We start from the raw sequence: 17,653 nt of genomic DNA, 5'->3' as shown, positions 1-17,653 counted from the left end.
AATATTCTTGGAAGCATATTTTTTCTTTTAGCACCCTGAAGATATCACGCCAGGTCTCTGTAGACCTGATAGGTCTACTGTCAGTCTAATGTTTCTACCCTTGTAGGTTATGGACCTCTCATCCTGAGCTGCTTTCAGGATTTTCTCTTTGTCTCTGAAATTTGCAAGTTTCATTATTTATATTTAGGTGTTGACTTATTTTTATTGATTTTGAAGGGGTTTCTCTGTGCCTCCTGGACTTGGATACCTATTTTCTCCCCCCAGATTAGGGAAGCTCTCTACTATAATTTGCTTCAACATGCCTTCTTCCCCTCTCTCCCTTTCCTCCTCTTCTGGGATCCCAATCATTCTAATATTGTTTCACTTTATGGTATCAATTATCTCTCATATTCTCCCCTCGTGATCCAGTAATTGATTATCTTTTTCTCAGCTTCTTTATTCTCCTTCATTTTGTCTTCTATATCACTAACTCTCTCTTTTGCATCTTTTATCCTAGCAGGTAGAGCCTCAATTTTTTATTGCATCTCATTAATGGCTTTTTTAATTTTGACTTGATTAGATTTTAGTTCTTTTATTTCCCCATAAAGGGGTTTTCTATGTTTTTTCAAGACCAGCGAGTATGTTTTTAATCGTTATTCTGAACTCCAGTTCCCATATTTTACTTATGTCCATATTGGTTAGTTCCCTAGCAGTCAGTACTGCCTCTTGTTTTCTTTTTTGAGGTCAGATTTTCCATCTTGTCATTACATCCAGAGAAGAATAGATGAACAAGAGAACAAAATGGCAACAATGACCCCACAGAAATGTACACTAAACAAATCAGGAGAGACCCAAACCCAGAAAAAAAATTTAAAAATAGTTGTTGTTTTTTTTTAAAAGAGCAAGAACATATAATCAGACAAGTGAACAGAATAGAGCAATACACTGGATCATGAGTGTATTTAGGTCTGTTTGTTAGAAAACCAGATCCCAAATTTGTAAAGAAAGAAAATCTTATATATGTACAAAAATAAAATTGAATACAATGAAAGGGTAGAATATAATTGCAAAAATCAAATTTAATATTAAAAGATAAAAAGAGAGAGAGAGAGAAAAGGAGATATAAACAAACAGGTGAACAGAATAGAGCATTACACTATATCCTGATTGTATTTTGGTTAGTGTCTTAGAAGAAACAACATCTCAAATTTGTTAAGAAAAATATATATATATACCAAAACAAAATTAAATACATTGAAGGAATACAATATGGGGTGCCTCGGTGGCTCAGTGGGTTAAGTCTCTGCCTTCAGCTCAGGTCATGATCTCAGGGTCTTGGGATTGAGCCCTGCATTGGGCTCTCCATTTAGCAGAGGGCCTGTTTCCCCCTCTATCTTTGCCTGCCTCTCTGCCTACTTGTGATCTCTCTTTCTGTGTCAAAGAAATAAATAAAATAGTCTTTTAAAAAAGGATACAGTGTAACTGTAAAGATAAAAACTTTAAATAATGTTAACAAAAAAAAATAGAGAGAATATGGTCAGACAGGTGAAGAGAATAAAGCTATACAATAGATTCTGGGTGTATTTTGGTCAGTTAGAAGAAACTCCATCCCACAACTATAAAGAAAGAAAAACTTATATATATACAAAAATAAAATTAAATACAATGAAAGGATAGAGTATAACTGTAAAAATAAAAATTAGAAAAGATTTTTTAAAAGAGTTGAAAAAATAAGAAATTGGTTGAAAATGGAAAGAGAAAAAAAATTAAAATTGAAAGACTAAAGAATCATGGGGGGGGGTGTGAATTTTATTTACTGTTTGCCCCTAGCGTTTGAGTTTTATAGTTCCCAATGAACAATAAACTTCATCTTGGGTGGATATTCTTGCTGATCTTCTGGGGGAGAGGTTCTGTCACTTTGATTCTCAAGTGTATTTGCCTCAAGCAGAATTGCACCACCCTTGGGCACCTAGGTGGCTCAGTCATTAAGCATCTGCCTTTGGCTCCAGTCATGATCCCAGAGTCCGGGGATTGAGTCCCGCATCGGGCTCCCTGCTCAGCAGGGAGCCTGCTTCTCCCTCTCACTCTCTCCCTGCTTGTGTTCCCTCTCTCACTGTCTGTCAATACAAATAAAAAAATCTTTAAAAAAAAAAAAAAAGAAAGAAAGAAAAAAGAAAAGAAAAGAAAAAGAATTGCACTGCCCTTGCCGTAGGGCCAGGCTAACTCAGTGGCTCCAGATTGCTCTTTGTAGCTTTTGTTCACTGAAGGCTTTATGTGTAGAAACTTTAGAGGAAGAGTATGGCAATGGCAGCCTCCCCAACTGCAGCCCCAGAGCAGAGATCCCAGGGCCCCACTCCTCAGGGCACCCTCAGGGAAAAGCAGTCATTCACTCCTGTCTCCTCCTTACTCCGTGCTAACCCAGCCTGTGACAGCATTTCTATCTCAGGCATGTGACTCTGTTTCAAATCTCCAAACCCTGCAGAACCCTCTGGTGTGCTCCAGTGCTGCTCCTCCTAGGGGAGGAAGAGAGGTCTCCCCATTTCTGCCATTTGTTGGGCCCCAGCTCAGAAAACAGTCACCCTACTGTGCCACAATTCATGGTTTATGCCAATCACAAGCTAAGCATCTGATCCTGGGCTTCCTGATTGCAGCTAGCTTCTCCACTCCCATGCCTGGGAACTTTCATACTCAGGTACCCTGGTCTTCCTGTGACCCCAAGGATCCTGAGACCACACTGTCCCAGCTAGGATTCTGCCCCCATTTTACCCCCTCAGCACCTTTCAGGCAGGGACTTCCTTCCCTGGAGCAGTCGTCTACATTCCGATTTTGCACTCTGCTACTATATAGCTTTCCAGTAGCCAGCTTACAGAGGCTCCCTCACCCCTGTGGTTTACCTTCCCACAGGTTGCCTCAGATTCACTTCTCCACACCTTGTAACTTGCAGAAAGTGGTCACTTCTCCATCTGTAGAGTTGCAAACATTCTTTTCTTAGATCTCCAGTTGAGTTCCCAGCTATTCAGAATGGTCTGATAGCTACTTATCTGAATTCCTGGGACCAGAGGAAAGTAAGGTCTCCTATTCCTCTGCCATCCTGGACTCTCCAGCCTTATTTTTAAATGTATATTAGCAGAAGAAACAGTTGAACAGAGTTACCCCTGAAGAGTATGAAGAGCACCATGGATCAGAAGGGGAAGAGCAACAGTCTGATGATTCACTATACAAATCATTTAAAACTATTTGATAGTTTTTCTTTTTAGTTGTGGTAAAAAATACACAACACATATTTACCACTTTTAACCATTTTAAATATACAATTCAGTAGCATTAGGTAAATTCACATTGTTGTGCAACTATTACCACTATTGGTCTCCAGAACACTTAACCATCCTAAGCTGAAACTCAGTACCCATTAATTACTTCCTCCTATTTTACCCCTCCCAAGCTCCTGCTACTCACTATTCTACTTTCTGTCTCTATCAACTTCACTATTCTGGGTATCTTGCACAAATGGAACCACACTTTATTTGTTCTCTTTTGTCTGGCTTATTTCACTTGGCAATGTTTTCAAGGATCATGTATGTTAGAGCATGTGTCTATGAAATTCTTTTCATTGCTTTTTCTGTCTGAATAAACTTTCTTTGTATGTCTACACCATGTTTTTTTATACATTCATTTGTTCATAGACTCAGAGTCATTTCTCTTTCTTTACAACTGTGAATAATGCTGCTATGATTATCAATAAAGTTTCTGTCCCTTTTTTTAATTCTTAAGAGTTATTAACAGTGAATTATATGAATATTTTGGTATAAGAGTAACTGTTCAGATATGGCATGTGAATAGGGAAATCTCCAGGGTTGGGTCAACTCCTCTGATTCACAGCCAATAATATACAGCACACAGTTGCTAACTACTGCTGATGTACCTGAGAGTGACACATGACATCAGGCACAGTGTCCAAACACAGTATTGGCAATCATATTGGAAGGGCTGGGGAATGCAAGAAAAATGGATGAGGACTCTAAAATACTAGAATGGCCTGATAAAAGTATATGGCATCTGAGGGGTTGTAAAGCCTAACAGACAGTTCTATACAATGGTATCATGATAATATAAAGGTATAAAATGTGAAGGAAAACCCACTGGTTCATATAGATGGAAGACTCAGGAGCAAGCCTAGTGCCACAGAGGAAAGACAAATATGCCTACATTTGAAACGAGACCTAAAGAAAGAGTATCAAAGACAGAAGAAAGAGCAGGTATTGACCTCCTATCTTCAAAGAATCCCTACCCACCCCATGGTGAGGCAGAAAATTTATAATCATACATAAATGTAGGGAGTCTTACATTGTAGAGCTTTAATAACTTAAGTATACATTCAATACAGTCTCAATCAATATCCCAGCAAGCTTTCTTGAGTTTTGGACAAACTGACTCTAAAATTTATATGGAAAGAAAATGGTAATAGACAAGCCAAAATATTTTTGAAAAAGAAGAGTCACTTCTTATATCATTTATTTATATCACACATTAATTGATCCACATTTATATCTATCTATATATATATTTATCTAAATATGCATACATACAGATGCTCCAACATGAATCCAGTAGCATATGCCTGATTCTTGCCTTCTCTTGCTTCTCTGTAACTCGCCAATTCACAGTGACAGACCCAGTTCCTACTACTTGTTATACTTTATTCATTCCTCTGTACTACACATGTACAGAATTTCAGAAATGTTAACTCATACCCCCCAGTTGGAAACATTATTAACAATACAACTATGATTGTGCATGGTTCCCTTGATTAACATAGTCTTACACATTTCAGTCAAAACATTATTTCTCAGTTATGTAGATCACATCTCTTTTTCCCCAACCTCTTCGGTGAGGTCGTGACATACATGCATTGGGAAGGTAATCTCATGTGCACAGTCTTTTGACCCCTGCTTAGCCACATGAGAGTGGAAAACATTTTGACAATCATGGTGTGACAGGAAAGGGGCTGAGAGGAGACAATATACGAACTGAGATGTGGATTAGGAAGCTCCATGTAAAGCTGTAATACAGCTTGGTAAACTTGGTCGCTGTGGGGCAGGGAAGGGAAGGGAAAACAGAAATGTAGCTGAGGAGAACTGAAATCAAATGCCCTGTGTCAGGATTGAAGATGAGGACTGCGGGGAGAAGTGCCAGGGGCTGCCACTTTTCTACCCTCCCTGCACTCCTGCCTCAACCCAGGGACACAGCAAGGTCAGCTTGCCCTTGTCAGTTCAGGTCCCAGAACTCAGCCATTGCCCTCCTACATCTGGGGCTGGCATGATAATGGGAGTCATGGCAGATAAGAAAATGCCTCTTTCCAAGACCCTTGCTCCTCACCCTGAGAAAGTCTACCAATTAGAGACATGTCTGGATTAACACACATCTGGCCCTGAGGCTGAGAAGGAGGCAAAGTTGTGGAGTTTGTTCTCACAACTGCCAGTCAGGAAGATCTACAGGGAGGTAGTATCCCTGTAGGACCTGGGGGCAGGAATCTCAAGTAAAGGTTGGAATCTGAAGCAGGACGTGGGGTCACTCACGAAAGAAATAGATGGTGCTTTAACCATTGAAAAAATCATGAATGCACAGGACAGCATATGGGAAGATGACTCAGCACCTAGAAACAAAACGTAGGTCAACCACAGAATAAATTACAATTTTCCTGATTTCCCACTCAAAAAGCTGAGTTTTCTGGAAAAAAAAAATCACACATATTTTGTATATCTACATCTGTTAAATTTATACTGTAAGATGTAAGATTATATTGTAAGATGTAAAATTATAACTACAGAAGAGTGTATAGACATATATATCCAGTTAAAAATAATGAGATCTCCCATGTAGGAAATCATCTGATTATAAATTGGAACACTGTCAGTGTTTTAAAATTCCCTTGTAGAATTTTGTAGAATTCCCTTGTATATTACAAACCACTTGGTGATGAAATGGATCATTTCAGTATGAATTAGTGTTTTCAGATTACTCAGGTCCATGATGATGAGTCCATGATTGTCCTCAGGACACAGCTACCCCTTGAGGAGTTGACAACAGCATTTCATGACATCTCGAAAGGCCTCCATGAATTTGTCATTCCGGAGGGTGAAGATGAATGGGTTCAGAAAAGGGGTCACCACTAAAACCATCAGTGATGCTACCCTATTGTAATCAGCTGCCTGTGTTTGCTTGGGTTTCACATAGAGGAATAAGCAGGTGCCATAGCCGATCACAACACAAGTAAAGTGGGATGCACAGGTAGAGAAGGCTTTCCTCCGACCAGAGGCTGAAGGGATCTTGAGGATGGTGGAGATGATGTAGGTGTAGGAGATGATTGTAGGGATCAAAGAACCAAAAAGAACAAAAATAGCCATTAAGAATAGGATAAACTCTATGAAAAGGGTATTATTGCAGGATAGTTTCAGCAATTGCCCTCGGTCACAGAAGAAATTGTTCACCACATGTGATTTGCAGAAAGTCAGCTGAAATGTGGCATACACTGGCCAGATTTCAAAAAGGAACCCAAACACCCATGACACAACGACCACCCAGATGCAGGTTCGGTTGTTCATAATGATGTTGTATCTCAAAGGGTTACAGACAGCCACATAACGGTCCACAGCCATTGCTCCCAGCAATGTAAACTCTGAGGTCCCCAGAGAAAGGTACAGGAAGAGCTGGGTGACGCATGCAGCCAGAGAGATTGTCTGCATTCCAGGGAGAAGCAATCCCCAAAGCATCACAGGCACGATGATACTAGTAAACAAGATCTCCAAGGCAGAGAGATGACCAAGGAAGAAATACATGGGGGACTGCAGACGTTTATCAACACACACCATCACAATAATGACTGTGTTTCCCATTAATGTCACTAAGTAGAAGAAAAAGAAGGTAGCAAAGAGAAGATGGTGTAGTTCTCTGGAGCCAGGGAAGCCAAGGAGATAAAATTCAGTGGCACTAGAGTGATTCATCAGCATTTAGTTCTGAGCTCTTGTTCCTTGTGAAATCTAAAGAGCAAAGGGGAGAAAACAGGCTTTTGATTGCAAAAAGATTAAGGACAATTCCAACTTGAGCAAGTATATCATATTCCTAGAATCCACAACACAATAGTATTATTTTCAATACAAGATCGGTGCTTCAGCGGATGAATGGATAAAGAAGATGTGGTTCATATATATAATGGAATGTTACTCAGCCATCAGAAAGACGAGTAGCTACCATTTACATCAACATGGATGGAAATGGAGGGTATTATGCTAAGTGAAATAAGTCAATCAAAGAAACAATTATCATATGGTTTCATTCATATGTGGAACATAAGGAATAATGCAGAGGGCCACAGGGGTCAGGGGATAACTGAATGGGAAGAAATCAGAGAGGCAGAAAAACCATATGAGACTATTGGCTCTGGGAAACAAACTGAGGGTTGAGGAAAGAGACGTGGGTGAGGGGGTGGAGTAACTGGGTGGGCATTAGGGAGGTCATCTGATTTGATGAGCAACAGGTATCATACTGAGCTGATGAATCATTGTACATTATATCTAAAAACCAATGTATACCTTGGCTAATTGAATCTAAATTTATAAAAAAGATCAGTGCTAAATGTTTTATGAGGGACATGTATAATGTATGAGTGTAAATATATATGCCAAAGTAAATCAGCACTACCTACCAACGCCACACCCTAGGCATGAAAACTCATGCACCTCTGTCTCTACCCTTGTCTCTCAATTCACCAGGCATCCTGCCTCCAACTATGCTCTCACCTATCACCGGGTCTACTTCCCTGGCCACAACGTGTTCATTTATACCACCAACTCTTCCATCTTGAATACCCTAAAGTGTCTTCTCTGCCTCTTATATCCGTATCCTGAAAAAATCCTGCTACATTTCAACATTATAAATGTAGCTGATCCTAATCTTGGCGAATCACAGCCAGACAGGTTAACTCCTCCATATCCTCTAAACATAGGCTCCATTTGCATATATTCAGGTTAAGTGTCTCCCTCAATTATATTGTCAACTTTGTGGTATTGTTAGCAAGTGGGAACTCTCTAGGACATTGTCATAAGAAAGAACTATTTTGAGACAAAACATTGAGTCTTTCCCTGACTTCTGGAGAGCTGGCTCCCTGGAGGGGATTATCCACTTCTTCCTCCTTATTCTCATGATAAAAACCTTCCTCCATTTCTCATTTCAGTGAATGTATATCCTCCAAGCAGAAAAAGCCTCCCCAGCTCTCCATTAGTGACCTCTAACTCTTATATCTTGATTCCCCTGGTCAGTAATTGACACCAGGGAGGGAAGGGTCCTGAAGGAACTCCTATCTGTACTCCAGTATCCAACCTAGAACCAGAAGACAAGAAAACACCTGTGATATAGAGGCAAAATCCTCCTTATGCTCCAGGTCTCAAATCTCTACTCCCAGCAGGGACCCAACACCTCCAAATGGGCAGCCCATCCCTCTAACCAAACTGCCATGGGGTCAGTCCCATTGAGCAACTTGGAAAATTCCAAAGAACACATCCACTTATCTAGGACCTTCCATTTTCTCCAGAGCCCTAGGGTCTGCAAGAATGATAGAAGTCACCGATATAGATGATACTCAGTTCCTCAGGAGAACTGGGCTCCTTCCCTCTCCACATGCAGAATTTCGCCTAAAGATATCCACAGACCCTTCCCCCCCATCCTCTCCAAACAACATATGCACAGTTTCACTCTCAAACCTCTTTAGGCTGTATTTTTCTTTCTGTTGACTTGCATCAATTACTCAAATATAGGATGCACTTGCTTCTTACTTTATCATCAAAATCCCACATTAGAATGAAGTACCTTGAAGCAACTTCTTTGCATTTCTTGTATTAACACCTGTGACAAGAACAGACTCTGACAAAGTATATATTCTGTAAATATTTTTGAATAAATATATCAATTAATAGATCAAAGAAGAAACAAAAAGTATCCAATTTATCTTTCCCTCCATTCGCTCTTCTCCAAAGCACCACCCAGTCAGTCTGCATTCTGTCTTCCAGGAGATCCCCAACAAGATGGCAAGCAGATATAAGGAAGACAGAAAGAAAAATGAAAGAGCACAGACTTGGGTGATGCCACAGAGTATGCCCATTGCCAGTACTAGGTACCATCAACCTGCCCTTTACTACAGAGCGATGATCTGATGGAGAGTCATCTACTCTGTGGCTCCCTTACTCCACTCTTCAGACTCTAGGTGTCCTTGTTCTATATGGCAACAAAGCCTAGACCCTCTCATGATAATGCTCTTCTACTCTGTCCTTCACTGAAGGGAATACCTGGAAGACACTCACCTCCAGAGATGGGGACTAGACTGGAAAGTTCTACTGCTCTTCAGGCATCAACCTAGACTACCCATGGTTAGTAAAGAGCCATGCATAGGAGGCAGACACAGCCCCTGCTGTCTCCACTCGTGGCAAAGAACACCGTCCACACAGAGGAGCTTAGGAAAAGTCCAGACATAGTGCTCAGAGGAACCCACCTATCTTCCCCTCCCTCATTCTCTCTGCCTCTTTCTTTCTCTACCTTTTCTGTCTCCAAGGATAGTTATACACTAAGGAATCATTTGCACAGGCCCAGAGACACACTAGGGATATAGTCAAGGAAAAGCTGAAGAAACTTTCACTCTTCCCTCTGAGGATAATCAAGTTTTACTTTTTTTTTTTTCCTTAAGATTTTATTTATTTATTTGGGGGAGAGAGAGAGAGAGCACAAGCAGGGAGGAGGAGAAGAGGGAAAGAGAGAAGCAGGCTCTCACTGAGCAGGGAGCCCAATGTGGGACTCGATCCTAGGACCCTGGGATCATGACCTGAGCCAAAGGCAGCCAGTTAACTGACTGAGACACCCAGGTGCCCAGATAATCAAGTTTTACCTCTTGAAAAAGTTATGTGCATTGAGCAAACTTAAAAACTGCTTGTCAGAAATTTCTCAATGTCCAGGCTGCCTTCCTCCTAGACCCTTACTCATCACAAAAACCAAGCTCTGACTGGTCAGCCCCCTCGTCTGCTCTGTGCTTCTCCCTGACTCCATTTATCCCAGCAACACGACAAGGGCACATTTATCCCTAAGCTACGCCCAAGTTGATGAGTCCCCTAATCCCTACAAAAGACACACATAAAAACCTAGAGTCCACTTAATCTTCTTCATCATCTCCAAGTTTTTATGAAACACGTATTTCCCAGAGGATCTGCACACTCTCTACCACATACCCTTTGTCCAGTTATGACAGCATGTAAGAGAGAGAGAGGACCTGCCACTACTCCAAATTTACATTCTGTTAAGTCTACAGCCCATTCCAGGCCCTCCAACATTTATCCAACTGTGGTTGTTCAGCCATACATGTCTCTTCTCAATCTTCAAATGCTCTTGGGTCACCTCCCTGTGCTGCTTGAATTGAGGGGTGAAAGTGAAGATATTCAGAATCAACAACAACAATACTAAGTGAGGATGATTTGGATTTAGGTAAAATAGCAAAATCACATTTAAAATATCTCTTCTTAAACTATGTAAAACAAATTTCATTTTTCATAAAATTAGTCAGATCTTAATTTTAAGTTCAAATGGAAGGATATAATGTAAAGTGCAATATCCATCTCCCTATCTGCTTGATTATCTTGAGAATCCATCTGCTAGAGATAAATATTATAAATTATTATTATACATTTCTACTGTATTCACAGAGAAGTATTCTGTGTGTTTATAAGAACATTTGTACATACCATTTTAAAGTAAATGATATTTTAATAAATATACTGTCTGTGCTGGAGGGGAAGGGGTTGAGAGGGTGAGAAGGTGGCTGGGTGATAGACATTGGGGAGTGCTGTGAATTGTGTAAGACTGACAAATTACAGACCTGTACCCCTGAAACAAATAATACATTATATGTTAAAACAAAGTAAAAGTTAAAAAATAAATAAATAAATACACTGTCTGGCTACTTTTTCATATATATGTGTGTGCATGTATGCTTGTGTTGTATTAAACTTTTCCTAACAATGAATCTTGGAACACTGAAAAATTAAAATTATTTTTAAAAATATAAAAAAATAAAAATATAAAATATAAAAAATAATTAATATAAATAAATAAATATAATATATATAAATAATGTATAATGTAATATATAATATATAGAGAATATATTATATATAATATATAAATACTATACATAATAATATAAATAAATAAATAATATTAAAAAATAAAAAATAAATAAATTTTCCTTACTAATGATGATATGTGAATCACATTTTAAGTGAGAGCTTTACAAATATTCACTTACAAAAACACTGATGGTTACTTAATATGCTGATGAATATTTCATTTTCTACAATTTTTCATGTCTATATTGCTGTTGCAATAAATATTCTCATGTCTGAAAAGTCGTACAAGTAAACCTTTTTTAAAAGATTCCTTTATTTATTTTACAGAGAGAGAGAGAGAGAGCACATGAGTAGGAGGGGCAGAGGTAGAGAGAGAGAATGTGAAGCAGACTCCACACAGAGAGAAAGAGAGAGAGAGCAGAGCCTGATGCAGGGCTCAATCTCTAAACCCAGAGATCACAATCTGAGCCAAAACTAAGAGTCAGACACTTATCTGCCCAGGCACTCCTATAACTTTGTAATTGTATTAAATTATTAGCTGTTATCAAGTCACCACCAAAAAGTTACATTAATTTATAATCTCTTTTTAATTTTTTATTTAAATTCCAATGAATTAACATGCAGTGTAATATTAGTTTCAGGGGTACAATATAGTGATTCCACACTTCCATACATGATGCAGTGCTCAACACGACAAGGGCACTACTTAATCCCCATCACCTAGTTCACCCATCCCCCCACCACCTCACCTCTGGAAACCATCAGTTTTTCTCTGCAGTTGACTATGATTCTTGGTTTGCCTCTCTCTCTCCTTTTTTCCCCCTTTGCTCATTTGTTTTGTTTCTTAAATGAGATTGCATTGAGCCTATGCTCAGATCCTCTGGTCAGAGTATTTCTATTTTAGTATTGTTACCCCATGCAGATCCTAGAATGCCACTAACAAAACAGAAGCCACCAATCATACTGTGAAGTAGAGACCCATCCCTCAGGGCCTCACCCCGACAGGAACTGTGCTGACAGCTGCCCGTGACACCTCTGTCCCACTATGTGCCTGTCAGCCTCTGAGTGGCCATGTGGGGTCATGTGATGACTGCTGGGGAACAGTGAAGGAGGGCTGCTGCCAAATGAGGAAATCTGAAGAGGGTCTTCTGTGTCAGAACCTTCATTAAACAATCAACTTTCTTAATTCCAGGCATGGTTCCATTTCCCTAGCTATCCTTCCAGTATGATCAACTAGACATTGGCAGAGTAGAAATGGAGAAGGAGAAAGGAATATAAAGGAATAAAACTCCTTTGGAAAAAGTTTCATTTTTTATAAACTTAAATATATATCTCCCTATGATCTAGCAATTCTCTTTGTAGATAGTTGCTGAAAATAAATCAAAATGTATGTCTTCTCCAATACTTCAGTTACAGTGTTCATCATGCCATTAATCATTATAACTAATTGTGTGACAGAAAACAAATATCCATCAACAAGGGAATGTTATAGTCATACAAGGAAATACTACTCAGCAATGAAAAGTAACAAAATGCTGATAGAACACAATGTGGATGAATTCATGTGCTTTATAATAAATGAAATTTTAGATATGAAAAAAATTGCATATGGTGAGATGCCATACATTCTAAAATAGATTAAAAATAATCGTAGTTAAAGAAACCCCAATAGTGATTGCCTCAGTGCTGAAAAGAAAGATTAGGAGGGAATACTGAGGTATGTGGGCTATTCTTTTTAAGTTATTGGGTTATATTGATTAGCTTTTTAATTCAGGATTTTGGCCTCTCTATTAATGAGAGATATTGACCTATAATTTTCTTTTAGGTAAGGTCCATGTCAGGTTTTGGCATCAAAGTAATTTTGGTTATCATAAAATGAGTTGGAAAATAAGCCCTCCTTTCCTATTTTGTGGGGAAATGTTTGTATTATTTCCTCCTAAATAGTTGGTAAAAATCCATCAGTGAGGAAATCTAGGCCAGGAGTTTTCTTTGTGAGGAAGTACTTATTTATAGGTAAAATCCCTTTAGGAACTAGGGGACTATTCAAAACTTCTGCTTCAGTTTGTGTTTTCCAGGTGATTTGCTTAATTCATTTAAGTTGTCAAGTTTATCAAAATAAAGTTGTTCATGATATCCATTTTTATACATTTACAGTTTATAGCACTATTGTGACATCCTTTGTTTCCATTTCTAATATTAGTGATTTGTGTTTCTATTTTTTAGTTGCTCATTCTTGTGAGGGATTTATCGATCATATTATTCTTTTCCATTTGGCTTTATTGATACTTCTCTATTGCTATCTGGTTTATATTCCACCTTCTCAAGTCATTCTCTCTCCATGTCTCATCACACAGTGTTCTCTTTATAAGGACATCAGTCAATAAGATTAGGGACTACACTACTCCAGTATGACCTCATCTTCACTAAGTACAACTGCAACCCCATTTCCACTCAAGTTCACATTCTGATATACTGGGAGGTTAGAATTTCAACATATGAATTTTGATGGACATAATACAACCCATAATAGATGTCTTGGTTGCTTCTAATTTTTGGCAATTATGAATATAACTACAAAGAGCATTCATGTGCAAGGTTGTACAGACATGCTATCAACTCATCTGTGTATGTATTAAGGGATATAATTCCTGGGTTGTATTGCAAGAGCATACTTAGCTTTGTAAGAAATTGCCAAAGTGTCTTTCAAAGTGGCTGTACCATTTTGCATTCCCACCAGCAATAATGAGAGTTCCTGTTGCTCCACATTCTCACCAACATTTGGTGTTTTGGATTTTACTCATTCGACTAGGTGTGGGGTGGTTCTTCATTATTGTATTAATTTGTAATTTCCTAATGACATAGAATATTGATCATCTTTTTATATGCTTATTTACTATCTGCATATGTCTTTTAGTGAGGTAACTGTTCAGATCTTTTGCTCATTTTTAATTGAGTTATTTGTTCTTATTGTTGAGTTTTAAAAGCTCTTTGTATGTTTTGTGTACATGTCCGATATTTCATGTCATTTGCCAAGTACTTTCTCCCAAATTGTGGCTTGTCTTTTCTTTCTCATAACAGTCCTTCCTAGAGCAGAAGTTCACCTTTTCAATTTTTTCTTTCATGGATCATCCTTTTGGTGTTGTATATAAAAACTATTCATCAAACCCAAGGTCACCTACTTTTCTCCTGTTAGGCTCTGATGTTTTGTACTTTTGCATTTTACATTTAGGTCTCTGATCGAATTTGAGTTTATTTTTATGAAAGGTATAAAATCTGCATCCAGATTTATTTTTCCCCTGTGGATCCAATCGTTCCAACACCTTTTGTTGAAAAAACTATCCTTTCTCCACTGAATTTCCTTTGTTCTTGGTTAAAGATCAGTTGATGTTTGTGTGGGTCTATTTCTGAGCTTTCTATTCTATTCTATTCTAGTAATATATTTTTCTGTTATTTCTCCAATAAAACAATGTCTTAATAACTACAGTTATATTATAATAAATTTTGAAGTTGAGTAGAGTTAGTAGCTTCAATTCTGTTCTTCTTCAGAATTGTGTTGGCTATTCTAAGCCTTTCACCTTTCCATATAAATACTAGTATCACTTTGTCATTATCTACAAAATAACTTACTCGGATTTTGGTTGAGATTGCATTGAATCTATAAATCAAGTTGAGAAGAATTGACATCTTAATAATACTGTTTTTCTGTGCAGGAATATGGGGTATTTCTCCATTTATTTATATCTTCTTATATTTTTCATCAGAGCTTTTAAGTTTTTGTGGTTTTTCTCAGATCATGCACAAATTTTGTTAGGTTTACATCTAAATATTTTTTTGGTGCTCAAATAAATGGTGTTGTGTTTTTAATTCCAAATCCCAGTTTTTCATTGTTGATATATATTAAAGCAAGTACATAGGAAAGTGATTGACATGTATACTAACTTTATATCCTGTGACCTTGATATAATCACTTCTCAGTAACATTATAGCACTTCATGGGTAGTGCAAGTATCTTATAACAGAATATCCCCAACTCCTCTCTCACATCCCTTAAACATTGCTGTCATTCATTTCACTTATTCATAAGCTAGAATCATCCAATATGTTGCTTCTCTGTCATTCTAACAAACTATTATCTGTGAGATCAGGTAAGAATAAGAAAAATTAAATATTTTACCTAAATTTATTCCTTCTATAAGTTCTTCCTTTCTTTCTGTAGATTCAATTTCTGAACAATATTATTTTCCTTCTCTATAAACAACTTTTTTTATTTAGTTTTTTTTTATTATTATTTGACAGAGATCACAAGTAGGCAGAGAGGCAGGCAGAGAAGCAGGCTCCCTGCTGAGTAGAGAGCCTGATGCAGGGCTCGATCCTAGGACCCTGGGATCATGACCTGAGCCAAAGGCAGAGGCTTTAATCCAGAGCCACCCAGGCACCCCTATAAACAACTTCTTTTAACATCTCTTACAAGGGAGGTCTACTGGTGACAAACAAAATGTTATTTGTCTGAGAAAGTATTTCTTCACTTTTTAAGAATAATTTCCCAAGACACAGAATTCTAGAATGATGGATTTTTTTTCATCAACACATTAAGTACTTTACTCTGCTTTCTTTTTGGCTTGCATGTTTTCTGAAGAGGACTCTATGTAATTCCCATTCTTATTCCCATTCTTATTCCTCTGTAGATTAAGTGTTTTCTCCCTTTTGACTTCTTTCAATATGTTGTCTTTGTCTTTGATTTTCTGCACTTCAAATATGATAGGCCTACATGTAAATTGTTTGGTATTTATCTTGTTCACATTCTCTGAGCTTCCTGGATCTGTGGTTTGATGTCTGTCATTAATTTTAGGAATTTCTCAGTTATTATTACTTCTAATAATTTATCTGTTACTTCTCATATTCCCATGACACATAAGATTTGTAATTGTTTTTATAATTGTGCCAAATTCTTAGATACTCTGTTTTACATTTTTCATTCATTTTTCACTTTGCATTTAAGTTCTGGAAGTTTCTCATGACATATCATTAAGCTCACTGATTCTTTCCTCAACTATATGCACTCTTTTGCCAAGCTCATTAAAGCCATTCTTTATTTTTATTTAGGTTGGTCCTTTTTTACCACTTCATTTTTATTCTTCCTTAGTTTCCATTGCTCTGCTGATGTTATCTATTGGCTCTTGCATTTTGTCTACTCTTCTACTAGAGCCCTTAGCATGTTAAACAGTTATGTTAAAATCCTAGTCTGATCATGTCAACATTTCTGCCACATCTGAGTCTGATTCTAATGTTTGCCCTGTCTCTTCATACTTTGTTTTGCTTGTTGTTGTTGTTGTTGTTGTTTTAGTATGCCTTGTAATATTTCACTGGAAGCTGGACATTACATAATGGGTAAAAAGACCTGAGGTAAACAGGTCTTATATGTGAGGTTTTATGTTTATCTGGATCAGAATTGTGCTGTGTTTACTGTTTAATGTAGCCATAGATGTGAGAGACTAAAATAAATCTCTTGTTCTTATTTTTGTCTCATCTGTTGTTTTTGTGTTTCCCTAGAATCTCCTTCTTAAGTAAAGTCTTAGACTCAAAGTTATTGCTGTGTAATCCCCTGCTATCATACAGAAGCCCTACTGATGTGGTGGTAAGGAGTGGAGGGAGTGAAGCATTCAACATTCTACAGTCCTATGATTAGGTCTCAGACTTGTGGCGAACCTGTGTCTCTGGGTTGTGACTTTCAGCTTCTCTGTAACTTTGGTGAAACAGGGCAGAGAGACTGGAGTTGGCTATTTCCGAGATTGGGAATTTGGGCCATAACCCAAATTGATTAGGCTCTGGGAAAAATTCAAGGTATTTAGGCTTTGATAAAATAGTCTTCCTTAAAGCCAGGCATATTTCAGAACGTTTTCAAATTCCTTGGTGTATTTCAGAATGGTTACTTTCACCCTTCACCTAATTGATAGGACTCTGAATTCTCTGACCTTTACTCTGAGATCCTGACAAGGATCCTGGACATACAATTCACAAATGCATGGGGGCCCTCCTAACACTGGGACTCTCAGAAAGTTTTAGCCTCCAAGTTTGTCCTTACAGAGCCTACAACAATTTGTCAAGTACTTTCTAACCTCAAACTAGTTCCAGCAATGGACTTCTGTGTCAGATTTTCTGCTCCAGTACACTGTGATTCATTGTATTTGCTTGTCTTTCCAATATGAAGAACATTAGTTTGCCCAGTAACCTTAATTCTCTGATGGATTTAAGAAAGTATGCTGATTTTCAGTTTCTTTGTGTTTTATTCCTGTTGTGAGGACAACAGTGACAACTTCCAAACTCCTTAAATGGAAATCAGAAAGCCTTCTAATTGTTTGATTTTAATATAAAGTACAGATATAGATAGAAACACTACACAAAGCAAATATATATCTAATTTATCATGAGATAAGTACCCTTATAGCTACCAGCCAGATCAAAAAAAAAAAAAAAAAAAAGAAAGAACATTCATACAGACCTCAGAACCTCCT

General features: G+C 37.9%; 1 protein-coding gene across 1 annotated transcript; it reads right to left on the bottom strand.

Annotated features, from left to right (window-relative positions):
* Positions 1-6,041: 6,041 nt before the first annotated feature.
* On the bottom strand, positions 6,042-6,986 carry LOC101673721 (olfactory receptor 9A4-like). The gene has a single exon (XM_004741985.1). The coding sequence runs from the start codon at positions 6,984-6,986 to the stop codon at positions 6,042-6,044; it is 945 nt and encodes a 314-aa protein (XP_004742042.1).
* Between the last annotated feature and the right edge of the window lie 10,667 nt (positions 6,987-17,653).

Source organism: Mustela putorius, unplaced genomic scaffold (assembly GCF_011764305.1).
Source record: "Mustela putorius furo isolate JIRA1106 unplaced genomic scaffold, ASM1176430v1.1 tig00003845_pilon_pilon_pilon, whole genome shotgun sequence".
Taxonomy (NCBI): domain Eukaryota; kingdom Metazoa; phylum Chordata; class Mammalia; order Carnivora; family Mustelidae; genus Mustela; species Mustela putorius.
The sequence above is the reverse complement of the archived record's forward strand: the minus strand, read 5'-3'. Positions and strand labels throughout refer to the sequence as shown.